Genomic DNA, 15,251 nt, shown 5'->3' on the forward strand with positions numbered 1-15,251 from the left:
TCTCCGGATCCTTGTGAACTTGGGGCACTCACTCCAGGACATTTCCTGGTTGGGAAATCGCTTCGTGCACTTTCGGAACGTCCGATGCCTACACTTAGATGCAGTTACTGCTGCTTAACAACAGTTTTGGCGCAGGTGGTTATCTGACAACTTAAGCGAGTTACGTTCCCGATCGAAATGTACGACAGCGTCACCCAACGTCAAGATGGATGCCATGGACATCATGCCTCACCAGCTGCCGAGGTTGGACGTATCGTGGCGCGTGTTGGATTAAACAACCAGGTTAGGTTAGGTAAGGATAGTCCGAACGGCCCGCAGACCCTTCTGCATACGCAGATATGGCCATTAGCTCCCCTGATAGTTGAGTAAGAACCTAGCGATTGTTACGGGGTGTGTCAAAGACGTTGAGGACCCGGGTGCTTTTGGTGAAGTCAAGAACTCTCCCGGCGTCCTTCTGGAGGCTTCTTCTAGCGATACCAGTACCGGGGAGCCCAGGTATCTTCTCATTGCCCTTGAGAGAGCTGAACAGTTACAGATTAGATGTTCCAAGGAATCGCCATGCGTCGTCTCGGTTCTCTGCTCTGCCATTTGCCAGCCCCACGCCATCCTTTGCTAGTACATCCGGGAACTCAGTAGATCCGCACTATCTTAGTAGTATTGAGGGTATCGAGTGCTAGAGGGACGCACCAGTGCATTAAATTAGATGACAAGCCCAAGTGCTCCCAAGCATCTTTTTGGATGCGTAAAACGCTGCGGTGGCCTTTTTCACATGTTCCTCTACATTGAATCTCCATGTCAGCTTGCTGTATATTACTAAGCCAAGGTATTTGACCTGTGTTTCTGGGATCAGCCTGAATCCATCGATTTGTTGAGCGATCCATTTGGGCACTTTGTATCTCTTGGTGAAGAGAATGAAGTCCGTCTGTGCCGCGTTGATACTGAGTCCTACCTTTCCTGTCCACTCGCACATCTCGCACATGGGTGAGAGGACATCTTCTTGTGGTGTGCTTATGTGTGCGCCCTTCACCATGGAGGCGGTGCCCCATTCAGATTGTACCCGTCTGCAACTTAGAAGGTTTTTTTATCCTGATCGCTTCTAAGCGGTCCATTATCGCGTCTATGCCTGCGTTGTTGAATTCGCTGGATGTGTCTGCAAACACTCCTTGGGCATATTCCTAGTTGTAGAGTGCCTTCTCGATAGTAGCTACTAGCGAGTGGAGTGCCGTCTCAACCGATTCCCGTGTAGGTCCAGCAGTTTTTCTAGTGTTTTTAGTATAAACGAATTGAGTCTTTGGGACTCAGGTAGCTGCACTTTCCTGCTTTCGGAAAGAATATAATCCTTGGGGTATCCCAATGGATAGAGATATATCCCGTGCTAAGGCAGGCTGAGTAGACTGTTGTTGTCCGGTCTGATGTGCGTTACGACCGGAACTTCTGAGGATCCTGGAAAGTAAGCCCAGTCCACTATCCGTCGTCACGTTTGACTCTGGCTGTGTACTGTAGGTTGCTTCGAAAGCAGCTTCCGCAGTGTAACCATTTCTGGGACTTTCTCGATACTGGAGCAGAAGTTTTTCCACGAGTTTCTTTGGATCTTGTACTCCTAGTTGATGGTCTCGTCTTCCGGCTTTTGGTAATTTTTAAGAGTTCTCTGAGATTGTTTCTTGAGAGTGATGGGCCGGTCTACCATAGTGGTTTTGTCCTTTTTCTCATTCTCGAGATTGGGCAGGATGCGTGATACGCATAAATCCTTGGATATAGTCTCTAGGGACGTTTCTTTATGTTTCGCGGTTGTTACGGTGCCCTGGTGCTATTTGTTTGTATTCCACGAGAAGTTGCTGGTCTTTCGGGCTGGCCTCTACCATGCTTCTAAGTTCTTCAGGTGGCTACATAGCAGCTTTCTTGTATCACGACAGTTAAGTCATCGGAGCTGTAATGAGGCATAAGCTTAGCGTGGATACCCTTCCGCATTAGGCTGGCGGTCCTGTTCCTGCTACCTTCATACTGGTTTATTTGGAGGAACCACCCGCTTTGCGTTTTATGCCTGCCGCCAGACTCCTCCTTGCCTTAGCGGAGTCTAGGCAAGCGGCACCGTCGTGGAGAATTCAGCTAGAGAATTTTTGCCAGCCATTGAGCGATGTATCAATCATAACAGAGTTTAGGCTCAGGCCGTTCTCCGTACTGACTATAGCAATAGTGCCGATTCTTGTCTAAATTTACTCTGTTCCCATCTCAGTGGACTGATTTCTATTAATTCGAATACATACATATATGTAAAACATTTTACTGCTACAACTGATTTGAATTTGTAAACAAAAATAAAATGTAAGCTGAAATATTATAAAATATTACATTATGTGGATTCTTGTCTAAATTTACCCTGTTCCCATCTCAGTGGACTGATTTCTATTAATTCGAATACATACATATATGTTAATCATTTTACTGCTACAACTGATTTGAATTTGTAAAAAAAAATAAAATGTATGCTGAAATATTATAAAATATATTATAACATATAGTATTCATATTTTTATCATAACACAATGGTAAATACGTCCATATATTTAGGGTACCACGTTTAAAAAGTAGCATAAGACAAAATATTCTTGATGCGCCGAAATGAAATAAAAGCACACATGCTCCCGTGTATAAGAATGCATGTTCACGCATACATACAAAGACCAATTTAAGCGCAGGACAACCTTCTGTAAAATGCGCCTCCTTGCGACTGAACGACTGAACTCGTGAAATGAGTGCGCGAGCATAAAAATGAGAATAAGAATGAGAGAGCAAAAAACCCGAATGCACACGAAGCGCCGGAGTCTGCTGCTGAGAGCACAGGGGCCGATAAAAAGTTTTTGTGTCCAAATTCGTTGTATGAAATGAACAGTCTATATGTTGTATGGTTACTGATTCGAGTAACGGTCGAACAAGCGAAATATAAAGAAGTCTAGTGGTGTAAACTCTTTAGACCAAAGTTTTATGAACGCTAAAACCCCTTTGGCCATTCCTACTATAATGGTTCTGTGATCTGCAAAACTTAGATTATGGTTAAATATAACGCCTTGTCCTGAAGTTTGTAAAATACGTATTGGCTGGTTTAAGACCAAAAAAATATTTACATACCCTTGGTCCAGAACGGTAAGAGGTCATAACATTGAATTTAGAGTGGTTTTCAAAGTTAGCTTTTCTAAATAAACGATTCGATCTTGGCCCATACTCTGATGTAGGCAAAGAGAAACTAAATACTTCCAAAACAGTTTGATGAGTATGACGATCTAAATCTTTAGGGAATGAATAAGGGGTCAACTCTTGATACAGTAGAGTTTAAAAATTCGGAAGGGAAACCCAAATCGAGGGGCTTGCCGTTTGAGTTGACAACTGAATTGATTTGACTAAGAGAAGTGTCAACAATACCGTCTGAAAATTTAATACTGTTTTGTATTAATAACGCGAAACTTGTGACTGCAGTAGGTACGAAACAATTTATTTTGCGAAACTTGTGAAGAAACTATTTCGAAAGCACGACGACGAAAAGGAGTGGTTACGATGACGTTCGATTGATCACTAACTTTAATATTTCAATATTTTCTCTTAGAACCTAACTTATGCTAAGCTGGCGAGAGACGGGGCGAATTCGCAAGAGCGAACGGCCGAAAGCTTTAGTGGCTCCCGCTCTCGCCCTACAACTAGTGATTTTAAATACAAGCGCCAAGTGCGCAAACACCGTTCACAAACTCATATGCACAAATCGATATCAAAGAATTGAAATCCTTTAAGGGCTCCCAAGCAAGAAAGGGAGTATTAAAATCACCTTAAACCACAAGGTCTTCATTATCCCAAAGATGAGACTAAATAGTATCAATTGCCAATAGATTTAGTAAATAGACGGAAATGTCCGGTCGTGGAGGTATGTTTGAGCAAAAAATGTAAGCATAGGCAAAAGTGATGCGGACGGAGAAGTTTCAGTAAAAGCGAGTTATTAAGGTTATTTAATAAACTGCGTACATTTTTATAGTGTATGGTGAAGGCCGAAAGTTAGTTTTTTAAGCGTGTGGAGGCGGCAGCAGTTTCAACAATTGGAACTAGTGTTTTAGGTTTGTAAATAAACTCATGGGCTATTATATGGCTCAGACAAAAGAGCGTTTAAATTGGGATTTAACATCATAGGAGGAGCACTCGGGTTCAAACGTGAGATGAACAAGGTTTTATGTCGGAAAACACCAAAACTTTAGAGGAGCAACGCCATAGATGGGTATTGCTGCTACTGACACTTGAACATTATTGGAAGATGAAGGTTTGGATTTCAATGGCCTTGTGTTCCCAGTTTCGGCTAAATATAGGACTGAAATGCATCAGTGTCGGATTATCTGGAACTGTATTTGTATTTTTTGCGATTTGTATTTGTGTATTTTTACGTTTAGGTGATAGTGATAGAATTTTAAGGCTTTTAAAACGTGTAAGCATAGCTTTAAAGTGGGCTAGAATTTCCATAATGTTTGTGCGCAGATGAAGATGTCCGGACCTTCGACACGCCTAGAGTTAACCTATGTTGTACTTTAGTAGGTCACAAATTTGGGCACCGATAAGGCCAAAGACCTTACAGTCTGGATGAGCGACGTTATCGCAAAAGGGAAAAGGCTGTCTTGTCGTAATTTTGTTATTGTTGAAAGGACCCGATTTTCTGGGGTCGGCGTCTCCGTCAATCCAGGATCGTTCACAGATAAATTTATATTCTTTTGAGACAGTTAAGGGCGGTCAAAGGGATCAATTTTAGGCAATCTCTTGGTCACTCCACGTAGGCGGAGTCAAAGCTCTTGTCCAACACTGCCACACCCGCGTAGCAGCAGGGAAACTAGCTAAAACTACACCGCCCGAGCAGCAGGATAATTAGCTAAAACTACACCACCGCGTATCCGCAGGGGAAACTATCTTATGCACGGCGATCTTCCATGTCATTTTGCCCAACAAAGTATTTTACATTTTCACAGTCGAGCAATATTTCGGTTTACTGTTCTTTTACTTATCCACTCGCACTCTGAGTCCCTGACTTGCTTCCTAATGAGCTTCACTCCTCTCACCACGTAAATGTCGGCCAGGTTGCTAATGAAAATCGGTCGCGAAATACCAGCCGCCGTTGGTTAAGCATGCGTGTTTGATCCTTTGGCACTTATTGTTGCCGGTCGTTGTTATCCTGTGCAAGTGGCTGGTGTAGATCGATGCTGGTATCCCGAAAGTCGGGGGGCATGACGCGCGAACTTGTCCTTGTTTTCCGGAACTACACCGACCGCCGACCGTTACCGGTAGAAAAGCTTGTGGCGCCGTCTTCTCCGCGTGGAGATTGGTTCATCCGATTCAGTGCGACCGTCTCTTCGGTTCCGAAAATTCCTTCTTTTATTGAGTTCAGATCGTGGTTAGTTTATTGCTGCGATCGAGCTGTGTCTTGGCTAAATGTCATCGGTTGGGTAGCCTTGTTAAAGGCTGGCTATCTAGCTGTTTGCTAGCTCACTAGCTACTTTCTGGCTTAGAAATTATTGTTTTTCTAGGAAGCTATAAAAAGGTTAAAGGCTGGCTATCTAGCTGTTTGCTGGCTCACTAGCTACTTTCTGGCTTAGAAATTATTGTTTTTCTAGGAAGCTATAAAAAGGTACGCGGTTTTTTTTAAGCCGTAGGGTCGAATTTAAAATAAAATTGTTCCCGTCAGTGGGCTCTTAATCTAGTGATAAAAACACAATAATATGATAATGTCATCTTTATAAAATGTGGTTCATCACATTCTTAATGCATTTATTGGCACAGCAGGAGTACATAGTTATTTAACTAGAAGGTTGGCAGTGTGGGGTTAAGTAAACTCAAATTTAAGAGAGATGTTAAAGGTGAGCGGGTAATGAAATTCAGCACTATTGGATTTATAAGCTATTCTCTGTGGGAAAAAAGTAAGGTGAATTTGTGTGAAAAATGAAAAATATTTTTTATTCGTCTAAATTAATTTCACCTTCTTCAAAGTAATCTCCTCCCAAATGGTCTTTCAAAATGGTTTGCACAGATAATTCTGATATTCCGATCATAACAGTAAGGTCCCTAGCAGTCAACCGACGACTTCATTGACGTTTTGTTAACGTCGAAGGGCGTCTGCGGCAACACGCTGATGCTCTTTGAAGGAAATTATTATTAACTTCCCTTATTCGTCCTAATTTAGAATATTGGGATTCCGCTTGAAGTCGCCAACAAGTTCACATCGCTCGTATTGAGTCGGTACAAAAATAATTCTTCTCTTTGCGATTCGTGATTTAATCTGTGATCAAAAATACGGTTGCCTTCTTACTCTAAAAGATTACTATTGCTTAATGTGCCTTTAGACCAACCCGAAATTACCATACATTTAACCTGCCAATATGTATTATCTAGTTATTGCACAAATGTTTGAAGTACTTGTCCCTAAAGTTTTAGTTTGCTGTATGTCTTTAAGATACGATACCAGTATTAGGTGTACAAGTAGAAAACCGCCGTTCATCCAACAGAGTCTCCAAAGCTGCATCTTCAAACTTTTTCACGGGACCCGGCCGATCCTTGTCTTCCACGTCATAATCACCATTTTTGAATTTCACGAAAGATTCTCGGCACGTTCTTTCAATGATACACGACTCACTATATGTTGCTACAATCATTTGACGCGCTTCAGCAGCAGATTTTTTCGAATCAAACGCGAAAAGCAAAATCTCCCGCAAATGACGCTTATTCGGTTCAAATTTCGACATCTTCGCGAACCAACAAAAAAATGGACAATGAGAATAGACGAGCGAGATGATGTGGAGTTGTTGACCGATACCTAAGCTTACCATGTGATGCTTCTAAATTCCGTCACCGATTTCCAAAGGTGGCGCCACCCAGTGGAAAACGGCGGTTTTCTACTTGTACACCCAATAGATTGACTGGAGTGTCTGAGAAGCTTATAACTTAGTGTTTCCCAATTTCTATCTTATCCACCACGAATATTTTCTCTTTCATTTGTTAATGCACTGAGACAACTTTTTTTTTTTGCGAAACCATTACTGCATATCGCATAGAAGCGAATAAGTATACAGAAATGTCTCGATATGTTTAAAGAAAAGGTTTTCAAGAACCTTAGCTAGGAATGAAAGGATCACCATGGGTCTAAATTTATTATTAGGCTTGGGTACTAGTGTAATTTTTGCACTCTTTCGTACTAAGGGGTAATTTGATGAAGTAATAGACGAAATTTTTATATGCGAATTAAGGCTAAGAATAAAAGTCAAAAGCATTTTGATAAATTGAGAGCTTGAATGTTCAAGACTTTCGGCATTAGACTTATTATTTATGATACATTTCAAAACAGCAGCTATTATCACAGGTCGGTAAAATAAGAATATATAATTGTTCATGTGCCTCAAGTTGCAAAGAATTTTCGGTAAGGGTATTTAAATCAATATTATAAATTGACAAATCTTTTTCTCTTGCCATTTACATATACTGGGTCAGATTCTATCAATGATATTTAAAAAGAACGTTTAGCAGATGTGATCGTTTTTGTTTCTTTTGACCTGCTCTTCTACATTTCTCAGTCTTCAGGCTACATGCCTGAGAACTTATTTTGATATCTGTATTAAACCACAAATTTCGTCTCGACCTTATAGTGTTTGTTTTGACGGGTACATATTTATTTAACTATTACTCCACAGTAATGAAATTCGCCAGATCTACGGAAACCCTTTTCGACATTCGGACAAAGTGGCAACGTTGTAAAGTACGCAATAGTTACGAAGAGTTGACAGCCCATCTGTCAGATCTCTCCTAATTCTCTTGTCTCGTCCTCATTCCGAACGAATGCTGACCCTAAGGAATAAGTTTAAAAATAAAATTACCACAGGTGCTGAGGCGGAAAAATTGGCAGTAGTGATAAAAAAGTATCCGCTTGGCTTTCCGTACCGATAGCCGCATCACGCGGCAGGACTTCGTTACATTGCTGACAGGTGTGGGGATATTTGGGCTTATAAAAATCCAGATCCACGAAATTCCACTAGCCATCGACTACCGGGGCCGATGTTGGAAGTGGAGCTCGTTCTCAATTGCCACCTAAAGTTATGCTAGGCAGCAACTTGGTGAACAGTTCGAGCCACACCAGAACCCTTTACCTAGTAAATCTTAGCGCTCAGTGTTACTTGCTGCCCGCGCAGACAACATTGGGCAAGTGGAACCGGTAAAGCTTCTTGAAACCGGCTCGAACCAGTACACGGAAGAACCTCCGGACAATACCCGATACGACCTTAGATTGAACCCAGTCGAATGCACAACTGGAGACGAAGTTTGGCTCTACTCTTCTACACGGCGGATGGGACAATGCCCAAGGTTGCAGTCCGATTGGGTTGGACCTTCCTCCGTAATTCTGGTCTTAAAGATACGACTCCCTGGGAAACCCAAAACCAGAAGTACTCGCTTAGGAGAGTCTAATAAGGGGGTAGTGTAACGAAATTACGGAAAAATTCGGCGGTGTGCTACTGGATAGCTGATCTGATATGTCCGCACTTGGGCTCACGTTGTCTCGTGATTACACCTAAGAAATGACATTGACGTAGAAGTTTTGATGATTAACGATGAACTCCAATAAGCCGAGACTACGATCAACACTTGTTCACAAGTATAAATTTTATTGGGACCTGAAGAAATTTGGTCTGTTCTGTTAGGTAAGAAGAAATTATCGCCATCTTCTCGATTTTAACGATTTTAACACCGTCATCAAACGCCACCAAGTTCAGTTCGAGAATGGTTTTGCAGAAATTTTGTGTTTACAGTGCAGCCTACAAGGCTTCCCTTCCCAAATAGTACTAAACGGCAATTATTATATGAGTCTCACAAATATTTTATCATAAATATATTTTGGTAAATTTACACTCAGTAATTTTTTGAACATTTTTTAAGGAATAATGGACCAAACAGGTCTTTAAGATCAGCCTTCCATATACATTTAGAAAAATAACTTAAATATATATTCGGTAGACTCATCTTTAAGATAATTTTAAAACAATTTTTCCAAAATTAAGGAATTTTGTTTACATAGGCGTCCCCGATTGAGTGCCTTTCTCTTCCAGTTTCTTCCAGTATCAAGTTGATCGAAAAATATCTAAAGGGGGGTGGCAATACGGAGACTTCTTCAGTATAATTTGTTGACCTGATTCTAAAATTGCTTTTCTATCTTGTTCAGAATCTTAGTTTAAAGCTGGTCCGGGATGTGTAGGAACCTGGTTCCCTAGTTATACCCATTTAATACGTTTATTTATAGCAAACATACAGCTTATTAGGGATGGTCTAGCAATACAGATTATCCAGTATGTTATTACCCCTCCAGTTGATAGTGATCTTTCAAATCATTTCCATTCACTACCACCAACTAAAACACAACGGAACGGACTGCTCTCTGGGTAGTAAAACTCTTTCATTTACATTTGGATGTTCACTAGCAGAAAGGAAACCAAATCGTGGTAGCTGATTTCTCATCTAGTCAACCCTTGAATTCTCGGTATCAACTTAGGGAAACCATTATGCATTTGGATCAGACAAGATAAATTCCGAGTGGCAAGACTTACCAGACAACGCCGAGGAAAATAGCCTGTTTTACCTACTCCTCACGAGATTCAAAGCAAAGTTTTTGAAAGCTGTGTGGCTTTGGCGATTGCCGACTGTCAGTCAGCTGCTAAAAATAACATACATTGTAAATGAAACAATAAAAAAAAGAATTACCCATTTCCTGGTCAAAAAGTTTAGCGTGTTGCTTCTACAGCAATCATTACTATGCAAAAATTTCCATTTAAATTTTTATCATTTTTGGAGCAGTAAAATTTTGTTTTGTAGAAATTTCCTTACGAACAAACTCATGAATTTTGGTGACAACTAGAACCGGGAAAAAATTCATTTCAATGATATAAATTTTTACTGTACGTTATCAACATATTTAAAAATGTTTGTTGTAAATTGGACAAAAAAAATTAATATAAAACACAAAAGGCAGCAAATTTCGGCTAGCCGAAGTTTATATACCCTTGCAGTTACTGCAAAATTTTAAAATTCTTTAAAACATTTCAATTTTGAATTATTTGAGTATATGTTTCATAGCATTAAAGCTATGAGCGCAATTATTCGATAGTTCCCAAGACAGCTTTATGATAAAATTTTCCGATTTAAACAAAATTAATCGAGTAATTCTGAATTGTTAAATCAATAGAATAAAAAACAAATTGAAAATTACAGAAGTCAAAATATTGTTTCAATTATTTTTTTAATACTCTATTGTTTGCATGGGAGCTGAATGATACAGTCGTCAGATTCTGATAAAATTTAATCCGTAATTACTGAAATATCCAAGAACTAAAAAAACAAAACTAACAAAAACTAAGAACGCAAAATTTCTAATTTTTCCCGATTGTTCGTATGGCAGCTATATGATACAGTCTGGCTCCTTTGTACGTATATACTACCAGCAACAGGAAGACAACTTTTGGGAAAGTTTCATGCAGTTAGCTAAAAACTGAGAAACTAGTTAGAGTAGAAACGAACGGACAGACGGACAGACTGACAGACGGACAGACGGACAGACGGACGGACAGACGGACGCACGGACGGACGGACGCACGGACGGACGGACGGACGCACGGACGCACGGACGGACGGACGGACGGACGGACGGACGGACGGACGGACGGACGGACGGACAGACGGACAGACGGACAGACGGACAGACGGACGGACAGACGGACGGACAGACGGACGGACAGACGGACGGACAGACGGACGGACAGACGGACGGACAGACAGAGCGACAGACGGACGGACAGACAGACGGAGAGATCGAGTCTAAGCAAGAATATATATACTTACAGGGTCGAAAATGTTTTCTTCACTGCGTTGTAAACTTCTGACTGAAATTGTAATAACCTTGCAATTGGAGAAAATTCACATTCGTTATTATTTTATTTGCTATTATGATTCATATTATGACATTTTACCTTTACCTTTTTTCAAAATCAATTATATTTTATTCTATGGTAAGGATGTACGTTGCTGGTAGACAGTAAGTTGACCAGAAAAATAGTTATAAAGTTCATTTGATACCCACCAAATAAACTTTAAAATTATTTTTTGTGTGTAGCTAAACTCAAAAAATAAGACACCATCTCTGTTCTACTATAAGTTATTTGGACAGATTCAAGAGTGGTAGTGCAATAAAAAAACCTTTTTAGTAAAAAGCGTGGTGCTTTGTTGCTTATATGTGACTTTTAATTGTATTAATCCCATTTGTACAAACAAAATCGATTTATCGAAAGAAAAATTGTTATTTTAACAATATTAACTGCATTCGGAATTCGGAAAATCTTCTCAAAAACTTTTTCAATAATTTATAATAATGAGAAAACAATTCCGCCTGCCCGCGTGTACTTTAGCATGAGCATTGACTATTAGTAGGCAACCAAAAAAGTATGACATTTCCAAGAAAGTGGGATCATCGATCATCAGAGGAAGGTTTTGTTTCCCATGTCTTCAAAGAAAGTCACCAAAATGATTTTCGGTAAATATTTATAAATTTAAAAATAATTTTATAATTTTGTGAGTACTTGAATTATTTCATTGCCACATTTGTGGACTTTTATGTTATGTGGGATTTTTTTTCCTGCCAGAAATCCAGCAGTAATGAATTGTGGTACTACGATCAGGATTTGCTGCTCTTGCTCTTGTTTTCTGTCATTTTTATACCCTTGCAAAGGGTATTATATTTTCAGTGATAAGTTTGCAACGCAGTTAAGGGAGACATCTCCGATCCTATAAAGTATATATATTCTTGATCAGCATCACTAGGAGAGTCGATCTAGCCATGTCCGTCTGTCCGTCCGTCTGTCCGTCCGTTTCTACGCAAAGTAGTCTTTCAGTTTCAAAGCTATCTGCATGAAACTTTTCGTCATATAGTAGTGGTTAAATATTTCGGAATTACGGTTTAAATTTCATCAAAATCGGAAGACTATATCCTATAGCTCCCATAGGAACAATCGGAAAAATAAATAAAAAAAATTATAACTTTGCTGTTATTTAATTTTTTTTTTAGTTCTTCGACATATAGTAATAGTTAAATATTTCAGAATTACGGTTTATTTCATTAAAATCGGACAACTATATCATATAGCTCCCATGGAAATAATAAAAATATATAAAAAATTTTTATTTTTTATGTAACTTTTCGGAAAACGATATCATATAGCTGCCACAGGAACTGTCGAATAATTAAGCTGCAAATCATCATAGTTTCAATGTTTTTAAACATATAAATCATAATTTTAATATTATAAAGAATATTTCTTTTTTGCAATAGCTGCAAGGGTATATGAACTTCGGCTTGCCGAAGTTCGCTTCCTTTATTGTTCTAGATAGATTTTAAATTCCAAAGAATTCAAAAATTGCGCCAACCTTGCATTTCAAAGCTATTGTTGTGGTGGCATTAACGAAATATCACTATTTTCTAGAATTTTTCTAAAATCGTGATTTGAAGTCGCATTTACTTATCACATTTTTATTTTTAGCCTTATGGGATTCCCTATGTAAATAAATGGCCATTAGGCTAAATGCGGCTATAAGTCTAAGGCCGGGATAGTTCCAACATTTCCATCTTTTTTATCTTAATTTGTATTTATCCATAAACGATTTAATACGATTTAATAAAATATAACGAATTTTTTTATTGCAGGCATTTCAAATCACCACGCTTATTCGGGAATATTCTGAAATTGTGAAAGACGTTAAGTAAATTCTTATTAAGTCATGAAAAATTATAATTATTATTGTAACAATCAATAAAATATATAAAAATTGAAATTAAATTAATAACAAAAATACATTTATAAAATTGTTTCGTGTTTTTTCAGGCCGCGGAATGGGCCTACTTCTCTTTCACTCGCCCTCTCTCTCTTTCTCAACATTTGCAATCTCCCGCACTCCCTTTCCCCGAGAATCGCTAATGCGCTCGGCAAAACGGCTAGCGTTGAAAAGATATTTTTCCGTGTTCTCTTTCATCGCGATCGCGGAGCTCACTGCTGCAACCCGGAGCTGCTATAAACGCTGACAATCCCCAACTTAAGTTTGGACCTTTGAGCCGGATTTTTTGGCCGGTTTCCATTATATTTTTAAGTTCGAAAAAAGTTCGAAGTTTTTGTAGTTATTAATTGCCGGTCTCCAGTCAGACACTCGAAAAGATCGATTTATTTGACTTTCTGTACGATTTGTCCAAGTGCGAATTGTCCAAGTGCGATTAAGTCCGAGAACGTCAATTTTCGTCATTTTGCATTTTTCGTTTGTTTTTTGATCATGCGGCCCACCTTAATCCCATTTTCTTTTTGCATATTGAGACACAAGAATACAAAAGTAAATTTGGCCATGGGGTATACATCCGAAAGTATACATATACTTTTTCAAATTATTTAAAAGTCGAAAAGAAGTAAAACAAATCCAAACTCAACGAAAAGTTTAAAGGTTCTGTGTGGCTGGGGTTCGCTGTGTTTTCTCATTTAAAAAGTTTTGTACTCATTTTCATCCAAAAAAAAAACAGTAAACTATAAATCAAAATTTAAACACACACGCCGGACAGTTTTAAAATAAATTGTTGCCCATTACGTGGGCAAAATATATAAAGGAGTGTGGGGCTATTTCGCCACTGGGACAATTCCACCACCCGCCAAGAATCCATGAATTGGAAAAGTCCCAATTTTGTTTGTTTTACTGATCTTTTTTCGCGGTCATCCTAGCTATAAAAATAGTTCTTTTTTTTTTTTTAAATGACATCACCCTATGAGTGCGGCTAATTCATCCCCTATTTTATATATATTGTATTTTCCTTGCTCAAAAGGCGAATTTAATTGTAAGCTTTTTAATTATGACCTACCATTATGGTACGCAACTACATCAGAAAGCTATTTACGTTGTCGAGGAAGCTGTTGTAGATGTATCGACCAAGAACTTGCCTGTAAAAACTGCAGCAAAGCAGTTTATAGAAGCACTCTGAGATGATCCATCTGAAGCGCAACATAGACGCAGAAGTGGGCAAAAATAGTGTTTTCGCAGTATAGACTGCATTTTCTAAAGACGCCGAAAATATTTTGGAAGTCTTGGCATACGAGTTCGGAAAAAAACTAAATATCGCTTTGCCATGGGAACTGAGTCAAATGGCTGGAAATAAGTGGTTCCGAGGCTTCTTGAAGCGACACACACGGACGGACGGACGGACAGACGGACGAACAGGCGGACGGACAGACGGACGGACAGACGGACGGACAGACATACGGACAGACATACGGAAAGATCGACTCTAAGCAAGAATATATAAGTTAAGGCCTGTCATGGCCGGGGGGGTACGAAGCTCCCCTATATTACCTTATGGTGGTGTTCATCAGCTGCATCTTACTCACTTGTTCTTTCTGGTTCTCAAAAAAGGCAACAACTTTACCTTCGGATTACGTTATAATTTTATTGTGATAGTCTAATATTAGGTCCACACAGTACTGCGGTGGTTACAGAAGTGAGATCTTAAATACTAGTGGGTTGGCCTCTTAACCAACTCCGGTCCTCCGGCGTCAGCATGCCGTTGGCAGACGCGGAAGTATCGTAGCCGACGGCAGCGGTTTTGGTTGGTCTGCTTGTTGCGCTCCGGATGTGAGCACTGCATTTTATCTAGCGCAGTGGTAGGGGCGGCGGCTGTTGAGCTGAGGCAGCTAGCGGGCGGTCAACGGTCTTTCGCTTGCTTGTTGCTGCCGTTGCTCTTCTGCCGCTGACGTTCTGGCGCTGCCGCTGTCGTTCTCACGCTGCCGCTGTCGTTCTGTCTCCATCGTCGCGTCGCTGCCGCTGCATCGCTGCTGTTGCATCTCTGCCGCTGTTTAGCTGCTGCTGCCGCCGTCGCTATTGCTGGTGCTGCCGCTGTCGCTATTGCTGGTGCTGCCGCTGTCGCTATTGCTGGTGCTGCCGCTGTCGTTATTGCTGGTGCTGCCGCTGTAGCTCTTGTGGCCCAGCGGCCGGGTCATTGCAGCCACTTGAGTTGGTGTCATCTTCATGTGGCCACTTGAGCGTAATGTTGTCGCTGTGTGGCCACTCGAATTGAATGTGTACGATGTGGGTGGCCGAGGGGTTGAATGAGATGGGTCGTCGTCGGGTATCTTGGATGTCGAGAGGGGGTGAAGGGAAGGGGGCGCTAGCCGGTGTTAACT

General features: G+C 40.2%; 1 protein-coding gene across 3 annotated transcripts in view; it reads left to right on the forward strand.

Annotated features, from left to right (window-relative positions):
* LOC108136797 (myosin-I heavy chain) overlaps positions 1-12,823 on the forward strand; it is a 1,412,760-nt gene extending 1,399,937 nt beyond the window's left edge. For all 3 annotated transcript variants that reach the window (XM_041710095.1, XM_041710096.1, XM_041710097.1), the window contains one exon: positions 12,746-12,823. In XM_041710095.1, coding sequence (XP_041566029.1) covers positions 12,746-12,805 — 60 coding nt within the window. In that variant the 3' untranslated portion in view covers positions 12,806-12,823. The remainder of the gene's footprint in view (positions 1-12,745) is intronic.
* The last annotated feature ends 2,428 nt before the right edge of the window (positions 12,824-15,251 follow it).

This window comes from Drosophila elegans, unplaced genomic scaffold (genome assembly GCF_018152505.1).
Source record: "Drosophila elegans isolate 14027-0461.03 unplaced genomic scaffold, ASM1815250v1 contig_767, whole genome shotgun sequence".
NCBI lineage: Eukaryota > Metazoa > Arthropoda > Insecta > Diptera > Drosophilidae > Drosophila > Drosophila elegans.